This window comes from Sinohyriopsis cumingii, chromosome 17 (assembly GCF_028554795.1).
Source record: "Sinohyriopsis cumingii isolate HCF-2022 chromosome 17, ASM2855479v2, whole genome shotgun sequence".
Lineage (NCBI taxonomy): Eukaryota > Metazoa > Mollusca > Bivalvia > Unionida > Unionidae > Sinohyriopsis > Sinohyriopsis cumingii.
Window position 1 is genome coordinate 18,873,391 of NC_142977.1, and position 20,474 is coordinate 18,893,864.

Here is a 20,474-nt window from a genome sequence, read left to right on the forward strand (position 1 = left end):
TTTATCGGACAAGGGTTGAGCTTGCTATTACATTCCATAAAGACATTCCAAAATGACATGAATAGACGTCTTGCAAGTCGGAGCACATACTCACTCAATTTCTAAAATGCGAGCCACTATTCGGAATACTTCTACCAGTGAAGCGTCCTGTATTTTGTTTCTTAAATGCCACAAATTGTTTCTAAAAATTTTTGACCTAATAAATGCGGTACCTTTTCATAGCTCGCTCGGACATATCATCCAGAAACGGGCCTTTCGAATTTCAGCTGATAAGCTTCAAAACGACACATACACACAAAGACACATATCAACTGGTTAGAATGTTACATGTACTACATTTCCAACTATTACGAATTTTTTGTTTGTGAAACACAGATCACAGAACAACGCTTTTTTCCGACCAGTTCCTAAAACGAAACACGAAGAAACATTTCACCGATAGTTTCAAAAAACTTAGGGGCACTTTTTACATAACACAATTAAGCCTTTTATTTTCTGCAATGATTGAGACAAAATAATTCAATGACAAAAAAATTGTAAAAATGGTTAGTATAATTGTCTCTGCTTATTACTGAACTGCTCAAAGGTGTAAATATATCGAATTATAAGAGAACGTTTGTAGCAGAAACGTAATTGAAACGTTGGAAAGAATGCACACGTCAGGTTCACGTTTATAGCAATTACTTGCGCAAGTCGGTCAGCGCTCACACTGATCTCGAACTTGTGTGCGGTCTGTATAACGATCAATTAATTAATTAATTAATTAGTATTAATGAAGTTCACAGGAAATTAGCACCTTTAAATTTTATATATTCATTAGCCATGTATTATGTTGCGAAACAATAGATGCGCGCGCGCTCCATCCATGCGAATAGCGCTCTCGCAAGATGTCGTGTAGGCTGGTATTTAAAGAATTAGTCACGAGGCCATTCAACTCATCTTTTTTATACGGCTACTTTATATACCTGTTTATAGCCTTTTCTCCATCAATTTATTAGGTGCAAGTTCTAATTTAAAATTACAGCCTTTGAGTACCAACGCTGTACTGTATGGTAAACTACTACATTAATATGTAAACATGTACATGTATATAAGTATTAAATAAATCAAGAAACGGTACCAAAATACATAACAATTATTGGAAGCGATGACAAACTATCTGATTAAACAATTTTAGTCTTTAAGTTTAATTAAAGTTTCTTCGTGCATATGTATATACCTCCTTTACTGTACTGAAAAATGGATATTGCTTTGCTAATACATTGACATTTTTCTTTTTGTACCTATTCATTTTTCATTCAGAATTTCGAGTTTTAATTTTCGAAATTTAAAAAAAAATCTTTAGTATTTGATTAAACTCTTTCTGTCATTCATTTGGTCAACTTAAATCACAAAAACTTCGAATACTTAAATGTTAACCTTTTGAACACAGAGTCGCTAATGTTTTCATCCAAGAACGTACCACCAACGCAATGCTATTACACTGAATTTACTGTTTAAGTTGGATGAAGTTGTCTTTTTATCTAGCATGTTTTGTTAACCTGGGTAGAAAACGTGCTGATGCAATGATGAACAAATTTAATTCTTTCATTTCTAAATCGTTTAAAAACGAAACAAAAAAAAAAAAAAAAATAAGTAAAGAAACAAAAACATTAAAGGAAATGCAAAGTTATACAGTCAGTATATCTAGGGCCAAAAAGATCAAAATAATCTGTCTGGAGGTTTATTATTTGATTGGTCAGATCATAAAATAGATTTAAAACGTGAATCACTAAGAAGACGGAAAGCCGGAATCGTATTGATATTATTCACATAAGGTAAAGAATATTTACATAGCCGGGTATGTTGCTGAATGATGTTAGTAATCATATACTGTTTCTAACATTTTTTAGAATAGCAATATTAAAACAAATAGTTTGTTCACATGATTCTTGATTTGTAAATCACATAAATTCGAATATTTAAAAGTTAAGAGCGTCTTGAATGTTTTCATTCAAAAACATACCATCAACGCAATGTTATTAAACACAATTTACTGTATGATTTTGCTGCAATTGTCCTTTAATCTAAAATGCGTCGTTTACTTGCGTAGAAAACATGTTCATGCAATGTTGAACAAATGTAAACCTTTTCTTTCTGCACTGTTTAAAAACAAATAAAACAAGTAAGCGTAAAAAAAAAACATTAGAGGAAATACAAAGTTACATAGTCAGTATATCTAGGGCAAAATGATTACTGGAATCTATGTCTGGACCTTTTTTATTATTTCCCCATGACAAAACTTAAGCTTCACATGTGATTGGTCAGATAATAAAATATAATAAAAAATGGTCAGTAAGAAGATGGAAAACAGGAATAGTATTGATATTAATCACATAAGGAAAGGAATATTTACATAGTCTGGTATGTTGTTAAATTATATTAGTAACGATACAATAATTTTTCTAACATTTTTTAGAATCGCATATAATAAAACACATTTGTTCTCACGAGTCTTGATTTGCTGTCTATTTTAATTGCTACTCGTCTGATACAATTCGGATACGAAGGGCTGTGTGACATCACAATCCTACCTATGAAACATAGGAGTGTAAACCATTCTTTGAGAAGTACAGCTTAGAATATAATAAGCTTGTTCTATGTAGCTGACATGCATCGCCGTCATAGCTTTAATGTTATAGTAATACATTAATAGAAAAAGATACAACTGTTGATTGGAATTTAACTTTTTGTCTGGATTTATTTCCAAATCTGAAGTGTAACTAAATAGTGTTTGCTCTTTTCTTGGCTACCATAACAAAAGCGTTCTTGAAATCTGAGTCATCATTTCCACGTTTGGGTGACGAGTAAGTTTCATTGAAATCTTTTAGGCTGAGGATTTCAAAACCTTGTTTCTGCCATATGTCTTGGAGTTCATCTTTTTTGATGGGTAGGTTTTTAAACCGATACTCGCCAACTGTGTAGAATGTGCACTCCAATACCCCAACTAAAACAAGATGACCGCCAGGTTTTAGAAGATTGCTTATGTTTCGGACAGATTTTGCATAATCATCAAGGGTGAGGCAAGCTATTTCTAAGCACAATGATGATGTAATGGCATCGAAGACAATGCCATCTACAGGAGTGGAAACGATAGGATTGGACTGTGTGACATCACACTTTACGATGTGTTTGATCTTCCTTCGCAGTTCATCTTGCCGCTTTTCCACTGAGCTGCAGATAGATGTAAAAAAAAATGAATTAAATTATTTTAGCGAACAATAGAGATGATCTTAATTTTCCTGCATATAATGGATAAACATAAATACTATCAGCATCATTTTGCATTTATGTAGCAAGATATAAGAGTCCTGCGAATGGACATACGATCTAATATTCGACACGTTCTTTTGTGTGTGGAACATTTGATGTTTGCAGTTAGTGATAGTTTACCCATGGGGATATACGCACCGAATGACCATCTTGTGAAATGGAAATTAATCATTGATACAAGCAACATTAAGACGATCATTTCTCGAAAATATGGTATAGTTACGTATAAGGAAAGACTTGCATTATGATTCAGCTGATATTTAATTGCTTAAAACAATTGCCAACTTAAACATTGTTTGACCGGTGGCTCATTTGCAGACGCTGGAAAAAATGTTTATCTGGACAGGCAATGGAATACTCTGTAAATTGAATAAGTACTAGTAGAAATTCTATGATATACCGCCCTAACAATGTTTGCAGTTTATTCGACATTCTTATTGTTCCAGTTCTCAGAAGATTTGTGATTTATACAAAGTAATGCTTTTTGAAGAAAGATTCGTCTGCTGGTTTTGCACAAATGTTTTAGGTATTAAATATCAACACCGAATCAATCGTAAATGGTGAAGAGCTTCTCTTAGGATACTCTTTTGAATTCTTAAATATTGATAAGCCAAGATAACATGTCATGAGTAGGATGCAACTTTTTGAACACTTTGTGAAGGGCACGTATGATGGCAATAAGGTGTAGAAAATATTGTTGTGCTCCAACAAGTAGTAAATTAACAGTTGAAAGATAATTTTCGTCACAATTGGCATTCTAGCCTTGAATCTTCTTTGAAATCAAGGTAATGTAATTATCTTGAAAAGAGTTTTGCGTATTAAGACAATCTTACTGTTACATATATTAAGAATTTTTGACTATCGCTAACTAAATTGCAAGCACACCAATTCCAGTTAAAACAGTTAGATCAACAAATATGGAATATGTTGCGTTTCTAAATTGATAGAAGACAAATTTCGTTGTATAGTAGAACGTGAGTGTTACATTGAACATAGACTCATATAAACATAAGAGGCATCCACATATCCCCAAATATATTGACCTATTTTCAAAGAATAAACAGAAGAATATATGCAATTTTATTTTTGCCATTTTAATCTTCAGTACGATTTAGTCATGTTCACCCCATATTCGTTAGAATAAGTCATTAAAATTTTGTAATAAAAAATACACTTGCTCAGAGAGTCTCAATCAACTGACAATAACTTGCTTTTACATGCTTCTTTAACTGCTTTATTTCCTGACACTGTCATCATTGTTATTTTATTGTAATGTGATTGTACTTGTCGTTTCCCATTTTATTTCTTTTCGTCTTCTTCATATTGTTTGTTAGTTAATTTTTTTGTAGTACTTAACATAGATTCAGTAACGATACCGGTGCATATTTTGACGCGTAGGTCTAAATTTTTCTCTTCAAAGATAATAGTTTATTCGCAATTTAAATTTGTAATTTAAATATAGAGGTAGATAATGTATATTGTTTAATATATGTCTGCCATTAGTTCAATTTGGTATTAACTGTATATATATATATATATATATATATATATATATATATATATATATATATATGCATATGTATGCATGTATGTATGTGTGTGTGTCTGTGTATGTGTGTGTATGTGTGTGAAAGGGCCAACAGGTTAAAATGTAATACAGGTTCTTCTTTTGCTTTATTTTACGAGCAAAATACATACAGTTAGTTTTGTAAAGAATGTGGGTTTAGGCCGGTCGACAGAGGTTTGTTTAAATATTAGCTTAGCCTTAGCTGTGTATTATCAACTATTTGATTCGAACTCACTTTTCAAAGTTATGAAGATAATACTATGCAGTTAGTGCTGGTTTAGCGGGGTATGTATCTCTCGGCTATTGTTCTTTCCCTTTTGTGGATGAACGCCCATTTAGGGTGCTTGTGTATGAGAGATACGCTTTAAGTGCTGTTAGTCGCGGCACACATTCAATTTCTGCCGCTCATAGTTGTTTTGATCATGGTGTTTGTATTCTATATGCATTTCTTTTCTATAAGTATGTGTCCAAAACATATTATGTAGGATCCAGTGATAAGCACCTTTCTCTCTGGTATATAGGGATTCGTTTATAATTATTATTTCGTAAATCTGCTCTACATTTGTAAAATAATTTGGTGGGGGTTTAAGGTCATGTTTTTGCAGATTATACGATATAACTGGCGGCCATAATATTTGGTGGAGGAAGAACCGTGGACGGTCGAGGTAAGAATCATTGTCTCAGGGGAAGATACTAGCAGACTTTCCTATGAGCAGCTTGGGTGCGTATGACTAACAATGCAGACGCAATCACTGTGATATGATTGTTATTATTGCTCAACTTATTAATTGTATTAATATCAAAGAGTGCTAATTTCCAACCAAAAACAAGCCATCACTTTTGATGACACAGCGACAACGCAACTAATCATTGGGAAGTAGTAATAACACATGGCTGCCAAATTATGTTTGGCGGAGCACATATTTCGTTCAGGAATGACAACAAACCGACCGTCTGGTGAATTACGCGACAATCGTTCATGACCTTAGACGCTTGAAGTTTGGTAAGATCTCTGCAATGTTAAATATGGTACTTCAATACAACTATATCAATCCTTTTCTAATTGTCTACAAACCTTGATTTCTGTAATTTGACCAGGTATTCAAGGACAGGTCCCATGTGATCAATTTTTCCGTCTTTCCATTTCTGTAGAAACTCTAGGTTCTTTTGGGAAAAGTCACTTAGAGTTATCTCCTCAAACCACGGAGCGGCGCAAAATGCAGTATGGGGCATTGGTCCCGTGCCAATATCCAATATTTGTACTCCTGATATGGCACCTGAAAGTGAATATAAGCACAGTGTGGTTGCCTTCCACTAATGGTTGCTAGACATATAAAATTGCGAAGACTAAGGCTTGAATTTTGAGAACGCAGTAAAAAATAGATCCTTAACAAAACCTTAAGAAACGTGGCGGTGCTGCCGGCGCCCGAAAAGGACAGTTGCATCTGGGTTTTCCCGTGTTATGGGCTCTAATAAAATTCCATTTGTCATGCATTATTTTTTAAAGAGAGCTCGATAGTGTCTTTGAAATTCATTACACACCCCTACCCACAGGCAAGAAGTTGGTTATTCGTGTTCCTTACGTAAAGTAGCAGTGTAAATATGTCAGTATTCACTCATGTTGTATGATCAATCTGTGGAATCATATACTTTTATGTCCAGATATAACGAGACGAATTTTTTATTTACATTATTCATTGGAATTACAAAGTGCTGATTGACGTTATGGACTTGAACACCATTATGGGATTATTGAGATCTCATGGAAATCAGTTCTTGATTGTATTATTGTGCTACATATGGCCATGATGACAAGTGGTACATCAGGACAGCCTAAAACTCTTGGTACATCAGGACATTTACGGATTCCTTCAGAGCCTTTAATATCTTTGGACTCGTTTTAGAACATTTAGGATAATTATGGGATTTAATTCAGAATACAGTTTCGTTTGAAGTTTTATTTTTTACTTAAGGGAAATAGATTATTTGTCGATTTAGTAAACTTGTAGGTTTCGCTTGTTTTTAGTAGATATTTTAAAACCTGGAGTCGCAAGAATACACGCACACAGAAAAATGTTTATCTTTGGAGAGATCTAAAGCGCCTGGTAAGAGGAAAAAATAAAATACAGATAAAAACCCATGTAAAAAAAATCAAATCAGTGCTTTTTTTCACCCGCCGCGCCTCCGACCAAATAAACTAAATTTAAACATAGTGTAATGGCAGCAAGACGGCTGTGACCCTCCCCCCCCCCCGCCATGCCTTCCACTGTAAAAAAGTGGTCGGTAAATATGGCGGCTAGCATGACCCGACGTGCCAGACGAATTGCGTTTTGAAAGAGCTTTCCGAACTGGACAACAACTGTACTCCCGCTTCCCAACCGAAAACGAAAATGTGTCCATTTCCGAAAATGACGCATTTGTGTTAGACAAGAGAAACCGAGGATATCAATTTACATTTATTTGAATAAATACGAATAATTTCTTATATATTTAATGATTGCAATTGCATCTCTCATACAAGCTGCTTGGTTGTAAAGACAAGGGATCTTGACTTAAACCGGAAGTTCTGTGCTGTATGTGAGAAACTGTGTCAATGAGTATTGTGGAAGAGGTATCACATCGAATAAAACAGGAGGCATGGTCTATCGTTGATGAAGTGTGGTAAAGGAATGTAGTTTGGTAGTGTGGTACACAGGTATCAAGAGTATATATGAAGAGAGTAGAATATAGTGCAATGAGATATTTAAATAAAGTCTGTGAACTGCAAGCAAAACTGACCCAATTTAGAGACGTGGGATAATACATTAAACGTTTGAAACGTTTGCGGCGTTAAAGCACGTATGCGGCGTTCTCAATGCTCGTCAATAGAGATGTGCAGACCGACAATGACACAAGTGTTTAGACTACATTTAATGCCTCACAGGAAAGCTTTAAAACTAGGTTTGCATCTGGTCTCATCGCTGGATACACCATCCATTGCGAGGTACTCCATGGCAGTGCACGAGAGTCAGGGTTTTCAGCCGTTCTGACCATCTTCAGCTCACTGCTTAAGAACATCGTCAACTATTACTCACGATGCTTGCCATTTAGTGAAAGCAGAAATCAATAAATAATGTCATGGGATGTCAGCAGATAGGCTTGAGCGCTAACTTGAGCGGTTGGCGCCTGCCGCTTTTACCGACAAAGGCGACGAGTACGTGGAAGAGAGGATAACTTACATCAACAAGGAGTGCAAGCAACTGGTGCTAGAATATCTGAGCCATCTTGAGGTTCACACGCACCGGCTCTGATTGTGGTGGCACGTTGCAGCACACCAAATGTACATTGTATAGTGGGGCAACTCAGAGCATCTCAACAACACTGTGGCCAGAATAATCTAATTTCGCTTTCGCTTGCGCTCCGCAAAGTGCAACCATTGTTACTACAATAGCAACATCGTGATATTTGAACATAACAAGCTCACATTAGAATTATATTTATCGGAGTATGTAAGAACTTCATTCACTTACCTCGTGAAGGACATAAGAACTATTTGGGTTGTTTTTTAAAACAAAAGCAGTCTTTTGCATCACAGTATGCGACCAAAGACCCAATTATCGACATAAGAAACATTCATGGTGCGTGTAGCCTTTAATTATAACATTATTTTTGAATATCGTTGTGTAAGGACATACTAATAATAATAATTACAACATAAAATAGCGAATGTAATAAATAAAATGCATCATTACCTTGTTCAAAAATAGCACAACCAGATGACTCTTGTTTTTCTTGTTGATTTGGATCGACCGAATTCCTTCACGCGCCTCTTCTATATTTAGATACATACGTGCAAATATTTGTACGATGGAATATTTTATGCGCTATAGGATGCCACAAAACGTGCTCAGAAACAAACAAAAAACAGTCTCCCCCACATATAACTGTCAGCATTCAAACGTTAGTGTATTTTAAAGAAACATGTCATTTTTGTAAATAGGACTTTTCGTAAGTTGGTAAGTTTGAAATACTAGTGTCAGTGATGTGACAGGAAACATGTTAAACAAGAGATGGTCCAGCTTTTGGACACGAGTTACTTACGCGTAATAAAATAAACAGTAGCCGTTACCTGATCTGAAAGCATCGTCGAGTCCTTTAAGAAAAAATGTCATCAGATCACCGTAGTCCTCACTCCCAGCAACGCTGCTGTAATATGTAGAGACATAAGTCTCTGGGTCGAAGTCATTTTCTCTGTGGGTTGTTAATACCTTCTCAGCAGACATGTTTCCTGTTCACTGTACACTAACCTTTACAACGAGTGCACGTCGCACACTATGGTAACTGAGACTGTACGCGAAGCAGTAATAATCTGATTTTGAGTGAGAGAGGGATGGTTGATATATTTTGCATGATTTTGCTTTTGGTTGAATTATTCAGAAAGCTTCAGAGCAATCCTACAAAGATTTGCTAAATTCATGAAGTTTTTATGCATGACATAAGTAATACGTTTTATTTCTCTCTCTCTCTCTCTCTCTCTCTCTCTCTCTCTCACACACACACACACACACACACACACATATATATATATGAGATTGAGGCTGTCCAGTTGCCAAATCACACGCTCTCCAAAATTCACAGAGAGCCGGTTTTATCAACAGCTTTTAATTCACTTGAATATATACTAACTTTATAAGAATACAATTAACGAGTCGTGGCGTCCAATTCAGGTAAGAGTATTTAATACCAGTACACACGAATCATACAAATCAAGTTACTTACATTACGTTTTCAAAATGGTAGAGTGTTACTTTATCGACTACGGCATGATAGTGCCATTAACGGTGAGCAATATCATTGTTGTATAAGATGCATCTGTGAGTGGCACGTGATTATATTATGGATGCTGCTAACACGAGACCACGATTAAAAGGAGACAGCAGAGAGTCACGTACACGCACGGTTCATTATCGCAACAGTGGTATGTCACATCAATTTATTTGTATTACCTCCCCTTCTAGGGTTACTGAGTGATGAACGATTTGCCTCACTTCAAAGTTTCTCTAAGGTTTATGCATTTGAATCGGATTTATCTTGATATGCAAAATTTGACCTCTGCTTGCAGAACAAGTTTGCAAAATAGTGATTTAGTGGTTTCAATGTAGTTTTGTATAGTTATAATAAAATTAGGTGCTGTATAGATTGTTTCCTAGGAGAACAATAATATACACTTCAGTCCTAAAGCTTAAGTTTCCCATTTAGTTTATGCAGTTATGAACTATACTAATTTATGGTTAATACATTAAGGCATGCATTTATCTTGCCATATAATGGGTTTCCTATTCCATCTCAATATCCAGCTTCCTTGGTGGATTTGGTCGCAGCAGTTTAAACACGGGTATGTTCTTTCTAGCATAATTTTAACCACCATTAGTGGGAAGTACTTTGAATAGTTTTTTTTGCAATGTTTTCTCGTCTCTTATGTCACAGACGTCGGTTAGCTGCGTCTTTTCTTTTTATACTTATCGTAACCCTTGCTGTGCAGGTTTCAATATATTACCTTGTCTATTCTGCGCAGTTTACACTTTCCCATAGTTTTATAATAATAATTTGATGAACATTTGTAATCCTTCAATCGAATAAAATGTAAGGTGCTCGCTGGGCTTTTGATACATTATCGTTAATACTGAGTGGTTACAAACCACCGGGATTGAAAGTTTAGATAATTTTGTAACACCTTATCATCATCATCTGCCACACTGATTAGTTTGATTTGCAAGATGACACTATATATACATTGTACTATTTTCCTGCGTGAGCCACAAACAGAAGGTAGTTGGCCATTTTGAATTTTATCAGTTATCAAAACCTAGTATAAGAGAGAGAGAGAGAGAGAGAGAGAGAGAGAGAACAATGTTTCGTGAAATTTTAGACCAAGTGATGTAATACATATGTCTGCATGTCTGTCTCTTTTGCGTAACACGAATGCTGTAGAAAGATGGCACGAAATACATAATCAGAAAATGAAATTTTAATGTCACCATCTGTAAAACTACAATAGAGCAAGATGTAACGCAGAAGCAATGTAGCCATACATATTGTTATACCATCGAATGCCATTGTACTATTATATCTATATGAGAGTTTTAACGACCTATAATATATATTGTCTAATATCAATCAGTAAAATTCAGATCCTTTTTAAAATGCTGATCTGGTTATGGAAATCAAGACATTAGACATATGGAAAAGTAGTGAACCAGTCTAGAAACAAATGCACACAAAATCGAATAAATACATGATTGGAGGTCCATAATGGGTTAATAAATGAGAAGAAAAAGTCAGGAAAAAGATATGTTTATAATCTATCCTATATATGACTGAAAAAAGATACAATATTATATTGGTGGAATTTTAGAATTTTTAGAGACGGCCATCAGAAAACTCCGTAGCGAAAGCAGTGCTTGAATAGGCCGGAATAGATAACACATGGTTCATGCACGTACAGAGGAATGTTGTTACCGCGGTGCATTTGGTTTTCTATCCAAAACTCTTGCAATGTTATTATACACAATTTACTGTAATGATTTAGCTGCAATTGTCCTTGAATCTAAAATGTTTTGTTTACTTGCGTAGAAAATATGTTCATACAATGTTGAACAAATTTAAGCCCTTCCTTTCTACATTGTTTAAAAGCGAATACAACAAGTAAGCGAAAAAACCATTAGAGGAAATATAAAGTTATACAGTCAGTATATATAGGGCAAAATGATTACTGGAATCTATGCCTGGACTTGTTTGCTGTTTCCCCATGACAAAACGTAAGCTCCACATGTGATTGGTCAGATAATACAATATAATAAAAATGAATCAGTAAGAAGATGGAAAACAGGAATAGTATTGATATTAATTACATAAGGAAAGGAATATTTACATAGTCTGGTATGTTGTTAAATTATATTAGTAACGATACAATAATTTTTCTAACCTTGTTTTTAGAATCGCACATGATAATACACATTTGTACACACGAATCTTTATTTATTGTCTGTTTAACTGCTGCCCTTATGATACGATTCGGATACGAAGGGCTGTGTGACATCACAATCCTACCTATGAAACGTCAGGAGTGTAAACCATTCTTTGAGAAGTACAGCGTAGAATATAATAAGCTTGTTCTATGTAGGTGGCATGCAGTTCCGTCATACCTTTAATGTTATAGTAATACATTAATAGAAAAAGATACAATTGTTGATTGGAATTTAACTTTTTGTCTGGATTTATTTCCAATATCGAAAGTATAACTAAATAGTGTTTGCTCTTTTCTTGGCTACCATAACAAAAGCGTTCTTCAAATCTGAGTTATCATTTCCATGTTTGGGTGACGAGTAAGTTTCATTGAAATCTTTTAGGCTGAGGATTTCAAAACCTTCTTTTTGCCATATGTCTTGGAGTTCATCTTTTTTGATGGGTAGGTGTTTAAACCGATACTCTCCAACTATGTAGAATGTGCACTCCAATACCCCAACTAAAACAAGATGACCGCCAGGTTTTAGGAGACTGCTTATGTTTCGGACAGATTTTGCATAATCATCAAGGGTGAGGCAAGCTGTTTCTAAGCATAATGATGACGTAATGGCATCGAAGATAATGCCATCTACAGGAGTGGAAACGATAGGATTTGACTGTGTGACATCACACTTTACAATGTGTTTGATCTTCCTTCGCAATTCATCTTGCCGCTTTTCCACTGAGCTGCCGATAGATGTATAAAAAATGAATGACATTTTTTAGCGAACAATAGAGATGATCTTAATTTTCCTGAATATAATGGATAAAAATAAATACCATCAGCATCATTTTGCATTTATGTAGCAAGATATAAGAGTCCTACGAATGGACAGACGATGTAATAATATTCGACGTGTTTTTTCTGTGTGGAGCATTTGATGTTTGCAGTTAGTGATAGTTTACACACGTGAATATAGGCACCGAATGACCATCTTGTGAATTGGAAATTAATCATTGATACACGCAACATTAAGACGACCATTTCTCGAAAATATGGTATAGTTACGTAAAAGGCAAGACTTGTATTATGATTCAGCTGATATTTAATTGTTTTAAAAAAATTGCCAGCTTAAACATTGTTTGACTGGTGGCTCATTTGCAGACGCTGGAAAAAATGTTTATCTGGACAGGCAATGGAATACTCTGTAAATTGAATAAGTACTAGTAGAAATTTTATGATATACCGCCCTAACAATGCATGCAGTTTATTTGACATTCTTATTGTTCCAGGTCTCAGAAGATTTGTGATTCATACAAAGTAATGCTTTCTGAAAAAAAGATTCGTCTGCTGGTTTTGTACAAATAATTTAGGTATTAAACATCAAACACCGAATCAATCGTAAATGGTGAAGAGCTTCTCTTCGGATACTCTTTAGAATTTTTAAATATTGACGAAGCCAAGATAAAATGTCATGAGTAGGATGCAACCTTTTGAACACTTTGTGAAGGGCACGTATGATGGCAATAAGGTGCAGAAAATGGTGTTGTGCTTGAACAAGTAGCAAATTAACAGTTGAAAGATAATTTTCGTCACAATTTGCATTCTAGGCTTGAATCCTCTAGGAAAGCAAGGTAATGTAATCATCTTGAAAAGAGTTTTGCATATGAAGACGATCTTACTGTTACACCTATTAAGAATTTTTGACTATCGCTAACTAAATTGCAAACACATCAATTCCAATGAAAACAGTTAGATAAAAAATATAGAATATGTTGCGTTTGTAAAGTGTTTGTAAATTGATAGAAGACAAACTTCGTTGTATATTATAACGTGAGTGTTACATCGAAAATAGACTCAAATACACATCAGAGTCATCAACATATCTCCAAATAGATTAACCTATCTTCAAAGAATAATCAAAAGAACATACGAAATTTTAGTTTTGCTATTTTAATCTTCAGAACGATTTAGTCATGTTCACACCATATTCTGTAGAATAAGCTACTAAAATTTTTAATAAAAAATACATTTTTTCAACCAGCCTCTATCAACCGACAATAACATGCGTTTATATGATTCTTTAATTGCTTTATTTCCTGACAATGCACTCATTGTTATTTTATTGTAAGGTGATTGTACTTGTTGTTTCCTATTTTATTTCTTTTCGTCTTCTTCCGATTGTTTGTTATTTTATTTATTTGTTGTACTTAATATAGATTCAACAACGACACTGCATATTTTGACGCGTAGGTCTAACGTTTTGTGCTCATTGATAAAAATGCATTCGCAATTTAAATTTTTAAATTTGTAATTTGAATATAGATGTTAATGCTGTATATTGTTTACCATTTGTCTGCCATTTGGCCAATTTTGTATTAACTATATATATATATATATATATATATATATATATATATATATATATATATATATATATATATATATATATATAACATTTATGACGAAATAGAGATAAACAGTTTTATCAATATTTGTATTATGTATATTCACGACATCTTCGTCCAAAACGGATACTTTAGCTATAATGACATTTAATGTAAATTTTATTGTTGGATGTAATTTGTTTATACTGTCTAGAAAATAATAAAGGTCTTCTAATGAATAACTCCAAATCATAAAGATCTCGTGTAAATATTATAACCATACAACTGGTTTTAAGAGGCATTTATTTAGAAAATCATTTTCTAATTTTACCATAAATAAAGATGCATAAGCAGGTGCCATAGGATTACCCATTGCTGTTCTCATTTTGTGGAGATAGCTTGTATTACCAAATTGAAAAAAGTTATTTTCGAGCACAAGTTTTATTAAATCACAAACATGTTCTTTTGATAGTTTACATATATATTCGTTTTCTTCAAGATAATATTTACACGCTTCGATACCATTTTGTGGTATATTCGTGTAAAGTGAAACCACATCAAGTGTAACAAGGAATGAATGTTCAGTTAGTTTCGGTAAAGATTTCAATTTGGTAATGAAATCAAAAGTATCTTTGATATATGAAGGTAGGGATTTCATCAGTGGTTGTAAAATGTGATCAATATATTGCGATATATTATGTGTAATTAAGTTATATGTAGAAATAATGGGTCTACCCGTATGTCCTAAAGGTAGAGACTTATAAACCGTTTATGTAATTTTGGTAAAATATCAAACTGAGGTGTGCGTATTTTATTTGGGAAGATATCTAGTTAATCATATATGGAACAATTGTGTACAGAGATTTGATTAATACATTGGCTTATTTTTTCTCTAATTCCTTCAGAAGGACTATAGGAAATTTCTGTGTAATATTCTTCGTCATTTAATTGTCTTTCTACTTCTTTAATATAATCCTCCTTATTCATTATTACTATGGTGCTAAACTTATCAGCTTTTTTAATAATAATACTTTCATCTTGTGATAAACTGCGTCAAGAATTTAGTTCTTCTCTAGATATGTTTGTAAAATGTTTTCTTTTAGGACTGCTATTAGGACTGCTATTTAAAATTTCCTGTTTAGTTGCTTGAATATAAAAATCGAGATAAATGTCTCGTCCACTAGAAGGTGTAAATGTTGATTTGTTGATTCTTTTTTATTATTAAAGACTTATTATGTAGATGAAAACTATTTTCATATTGTGAAGATGTACATGATTGTGAGAACAATTCTTTAAATTTTAACGATCTTGTGTATTTGAAAAATGCTTCTGCTAAATTAATATTATCATGCACTTTGGTTCTTGGACAATATGATAATCCCTTACCTAGAAGAATGTAATCACTATTAGTTAGAATTCGTTTAGAACGGTTTAACACGGTTTCTTTTCCTCTTTCGATTTCCTTTTTTCTTCTCGTTTCTTTCCTCCATCTGTTTTTGTTTTGTATTCTAGTAAATCTTATATTCTTTCTTCTGTTTGTGTAGTTTTCAATAGATCCTTGAAGGTTTCCATTAGACTTTGCATTGTTTCTATAACGGTTCTGTTGGATTCGTGTGTAGTTTTCTTCGCCCCATTCTTTCACTGTATCTGCATAGGTCGCCTTTTGTGTGCCTGTGGATGTTAAGTATTTTGCTTGATCATTTTTGCAATTGTTTCGAATGGGTCTAATATTTTTTTCAATGTGATTTGGTCGATAGGTAATTCTTGCTCTTGGTGATGCTTGTTCCATTTCCTTTTTATGTCTTGGTTGTTGGTTATTCCGTGTGTGATTCTTAGTTACTGCACGTTTCTTTTTTACATTGATGCAGTTAATTTTCTCTGCTGATTTATTTTGTTGTTGATTATCTCTTTTTGATTTTTCACTAGTTATTTTCGACACACACACACACACACACACACACACACACACACACATATATATGTGTGTGTGTGTGTGTGTGTGTGTGTGTGAAAGGGCCAACAGGTTAAAATGCAATACAGGTTCTTCTTTTGCTTTATTTTACGAGCAAAATACATACAGTTAGTTTTGTAAAGAATGTGGGTTTAGGCCGGTCGACAGAGGTTTGTTTAAATATTAGCTTAGCCTTAGCTGTGTATTGTCAACTATTTGATTCGAACTCACTTTTCAAAGTTATTAAGATAATATGATGCAGTGAATGCTGGTTTAGAACGGTATGTATCTCGCGGCTATTGTTTTTTCCCTTTTGTGAATGAACGCCCAGTTAGGGTGCTCGTGAATGAGAAATACGCTTTAGGTACCGTTACTCCCGGCACACATTCAATTTCTGCCGCTCATAGTTGTTTTGATTATAGTGTTTTCTTTCTATATGCATTTTTGTTCTATAATTATGTATCCAAAACATATTATGTAGGATCCAAGGATAAGCACCTTTCTCTCTGATACATAGCGATTGATTTATAGTAAATATTTATTATATCTACTTTACATTTCTAAACTAATTTGGTGAGGGCTTAACGCCTTTTGTCTGCACATTATACGATATAACTGGCGACAATAATATTTAGTGGAGGAAGAATCGTGGACGGTCGAGGTAAGAACCATCGACTCAACAGGAAGCTACTAGAAGACTTTCCTGTATGCAGTTTGCGTCCGTATGACTAAGAATGCAGATGCAATCAGTGATACGATTTATTTGCATTGCTCAACCTATTAATTATATTAATGTCAAAGAGGGATAATTTCCAAGCAAAAACAAGTAAATACTTTTGATGTCATAGGGACATCGCAACTAGTCACCGTGAAGTAGTAATAACACATGGCTGCCAAATGAAATATGGCGGAACACATATTTCGTTCAGGAATGACAACAAACCGAATGTCTGGTTAATTACGCGACAACCGATCATGACCTTAGACGCTTGAAGTTTGGTAAGATCTCTGCAATGTTAAATATGGTACTTCAATACAACTGTACCAATCCTTTTCTAATTGTATACAAACCTTGATTTCTCTAAACTGTCCAGGTATTCAAGGACAGGCCCCATATGATTAATTTTTCCGTCTTTCCATTTCTGTAGAAACTCTATGTTCTTCTGGGAAAAGTCACTTAGAGTTATCTCCTCAAACCACGGAGCGGCGCAAAATGCAGTATGGGGCATTGGGCCGGTGCCAATATCCAATACTTGGACTCCTGATATTGCACCTGAAATAAAATATAAGCATGGTGTGATGGCCTTCCATTAATGGTAGCTAGACATATAAAATTACGAAGACTAAGGATTGCATTTTCAGAATGCAGTAATATAATAGATTCTTAACCAAAACCTTAAGAAAATTGTAAGTGCTGCCGGCGCCCGAACAGGAAAGTTGCATCTGGGTTTTCCCGTGTTATGGGAGCTAATAAAATTTCATTTGTCGTGCATTAATTTTAAAATGAGCTCGATATTGTCTTTGAAATTCATTATACAACCCTACCCACAGGTACGAAGCTGGTTCCTCATGCTCCTTATGTAAAGTAACAGTGTAAATATGTCAGTATTCACTCATGTTGTATGATCAATCTGTGGAATCATATATTGTTATGTCCAGATATAATGAGACGAATCTTTTATTTACATTATTCATTGGAATTACAAAGTGCTGATTGACGTTATGGACTTAAACACTACTTTGGGATTATTGAGATCTCATGGAAATCAGTTCCGGATTGTATTGTTGTGTTACTTATGGCCATCAAGACAATTGATACATGAGGACATTCAAAAACTCTTGGCACATCAGGACAATTAAGGATTCCTTCAGAACATTTTAGACTTTTTGACTCGTTTTTAGAACATTTAGGATTATTACGGGATTTAATTCAGAATACAGTTTCTTTTGAAGTTTTATTTTTTACTTTAGGGAAATAAATTATTTGTCGATTTAGTAAACTTGCAGATTTCGCTTTTTTCTGATAGATAGTTTAAGACCTGGAGTCGCAACAGTATACGCACACAGAAAAATGCTTAGCTTTGGAGAGATCTATATATAGTGTAATGGCAGTAGGAAGGCCGTGCCCCCCGCCATACCTTCCACTGTAAAATGTGGTCGGTAGATATGGCGGCTAGCATGACCCGAGGTGCCAGACCAATTAAGTTTTGAACGAACTTTCCGACCTGGAAAACAATTGTATTCCCACTTCCCAACCAAAAACAAATATGTGTCCATTTCCGCAGATGACGCAGTTGTGTTAGACAAGAGAAATCGAGCATACCAATTTTTATTTGAATAAATACCTATAATTTCTTAGATACTTAATGACTGCAATTACATCTCTCATACAAGCTGCTTGGTTGTAAAGACAAGAACGCTTGACTTAAACCATGGGATCTGAGCTGTATGGGAGAAAGTCAATGAGTATTGTGGCAGAGGTATCACACCGTTTAAAATAGGAGGCATGGTCTATCGTTGATGAAGTGTGGTAAAGGAATGTAGTTTGGTAGTGTGGTACACAGGTATCAAGAGTATATATGAAGAGAGTAGAATATAGTGCAATGAGATATTTAAATAAAGTCTGTGAACTGCAAGCAAAACTGACCCAATTTAGAGACGTGGGATAATACATTAAACGTTTGAAACGTTTATACGTTATAGCACGTATGCGGCGTTCTCAATGCTCGTCAATAGAGCTGTGCAGACCGACAATGACACAAGTGTTTAGACTACATTTAATGCCTCACAGGAAAGCTTTAAAACTAGGTTTGCATCTGGTCTCATCGCTGGATACACCATCAGTTGCGAGGGACTCCATGGCAGTGCACGAGAGTCAGGGTTTTCAGTCGCTCTGACCATCTTCAGCTGCTTAAGAACAGCTTCAATTAGTACTCACATTGCCTGCCATTTAGAAAAGCAGAAATCAATAAATAATGTCATGGGATGTCAGCAGATAGGCTTGAGCGGTAACTTGAGCTATTGGCGCCTGCCGCTTTTACTGACAAAGGCGAAAAGGACGCGGAACAAAGGATAACTTACATCAACAAGGAGTGCAAGCAACTGGTGCTGCTAGAATATCTGAGCCATCTTTAGGTTCACATGCACCGGCTCTGATAGTGGTGGCACGTTGCAGCACAACAAATATAAACTGTATACTGGGGCCACTCGGAGCATCTTAACAACACCGAGGCCAGAATAGTCTAGTTTCGCTTTCGCTTGCGTTCCGCAAAGTGCAACCATTGTTACTACAATAGCAACATCGTGATATTTGAACATGAGAGGCTCACATTAGAATTATATTTATCGGAGTATGTAAGAACTTCATTCACCTCGTGTAGGACATAAAACCTGTTTGGTTGTTTTTTTTTAAAACAAAAGCAAAGTCTATTGCATCACAGTATGCGACCAAAAACCCGATTATCGACACAGGAAACATTCATGGTACTTGTAGTCTTTAATATTAACATTTTTTTGAATCTGGTGATTTAAGGATATATATATAAATAGCGAATGTGATAAATAAAATGCATCATTACCTTGTTCGAAAATATCAGAACCAGGTGATTCGTCTTTTTTGTTGATTTGGATCGACCGAACTCCTTCACGCGCCTCTTCTATATTTAGATTCATTATGTGCAAATCTTTGTACGATTGATTATGATATGCGCAATAGAATGCCAGAGTTTCTTACGCGTAATAAAATAAACAATAGCCAATACCTGATCTGAAAGCATCGTCGAGTCCGTTAATAACAAATGTCCTCAGCTCTCCATAATCCTCACTCTCAGCAACGCTGCTGTAATATGTAGAGACATAAGTCTCTGGGTCGAAGTCATTTTCTCTCTGGGTTGTTAATACTTTCTCAACAGACATGTTTCCTGTTCACTGTACACTAACCTTTACAACGAGTGCACGTCGCACACTACGGTACCTGAGACTGTACGCGAAGCAGTAATAATCTGATTTTGAGTGAGAGAGGGCTGGTTGATATATTTTGCATGATTTTGCTTTTGGTTGAATTTTTCAGAAAGCTTGAGAACAATCCTACAACGATTTCCTAAATTCATGGAGAATTTATGCATGACATAAGTAATACGTTTTATTCACACACACACACACACACACACACACACACACACACACACACTATTTAGAGAGATAGAGAGTGTCTAGTTGCCAAAACACGCTCTCTCCAAAACTCACCGAGAGTCAGTTTTATCAACAGCTTTT

The 20,474-nt window shown here is 34.8% G+C and overlaps 2 protein-coding genes across 3 annotated transcripts; both read right to left on the bottom strand.

The window, feature by feature from the left end:
- Positions 1 to 2,243: 2,243 nt before the first annotated feature.
- LOC149777856 (nicotinamide N-methyltransferase-like) lies at positions 2,244 to 9,175 on the bottom strand. The gene is made up of 3 exons (XM_089938936.1): positions 8,988 to 9,175; positions 5,955 to 6,156; positions 2,244 to 3,213 (listed from the first exon to the last, which is right to left on the bottom strand). Exons 1-3 carry the CDS (start codon positions 9,139 to 9,141, stop codon positions 2,763 to 2,765), a joined length of 807 nt encoding a protein of 268 aa, XP_089795062.1. The 5' UTR covers positions 9,142 to 9,175; the 3' UTR covers positions 2,244 to 2,762.
- Positions 9,176 to 10,871: 1,696 nt separating this feature from the next.
- Positions 10,872 to 20,153, bottom strand: LOC149777857 (nicotinamide N-methyltransferase-like). Of its 2 annotated transcripts, none has more exons than XM_089938937.1 (3): positions 19,964 to 20,153; positions 17,274 to 17,475; positions 10,872 to 12,610 (listed from the first exon to the last, which is right to left on the bottom strand). In XM_089938937.1, exons 1-3 carry the CDS (start codon positions 20,115 to 20,117, stop codon positions 12,160 to 12,162), a joined length of 807 nt encoding a protein of 268 aa, XP_089795063.1. In that variant the 5' UTR covers positions 20,118 to 20,153; the 3' UTR covers positions 10,872 to 12,159. The 2 variants fall into 2 exon arrangements, with proteins under 2 accessions (XP_089795063.1, XP_089795064.1); XM_089938938.1 differs by lacking the exon at positions 19,964 to 20,153 and adding an exon at positions 19,781 to 19,920.
- Positions 20,154 to 20,474: the final 321 nt, after the last annotated feature.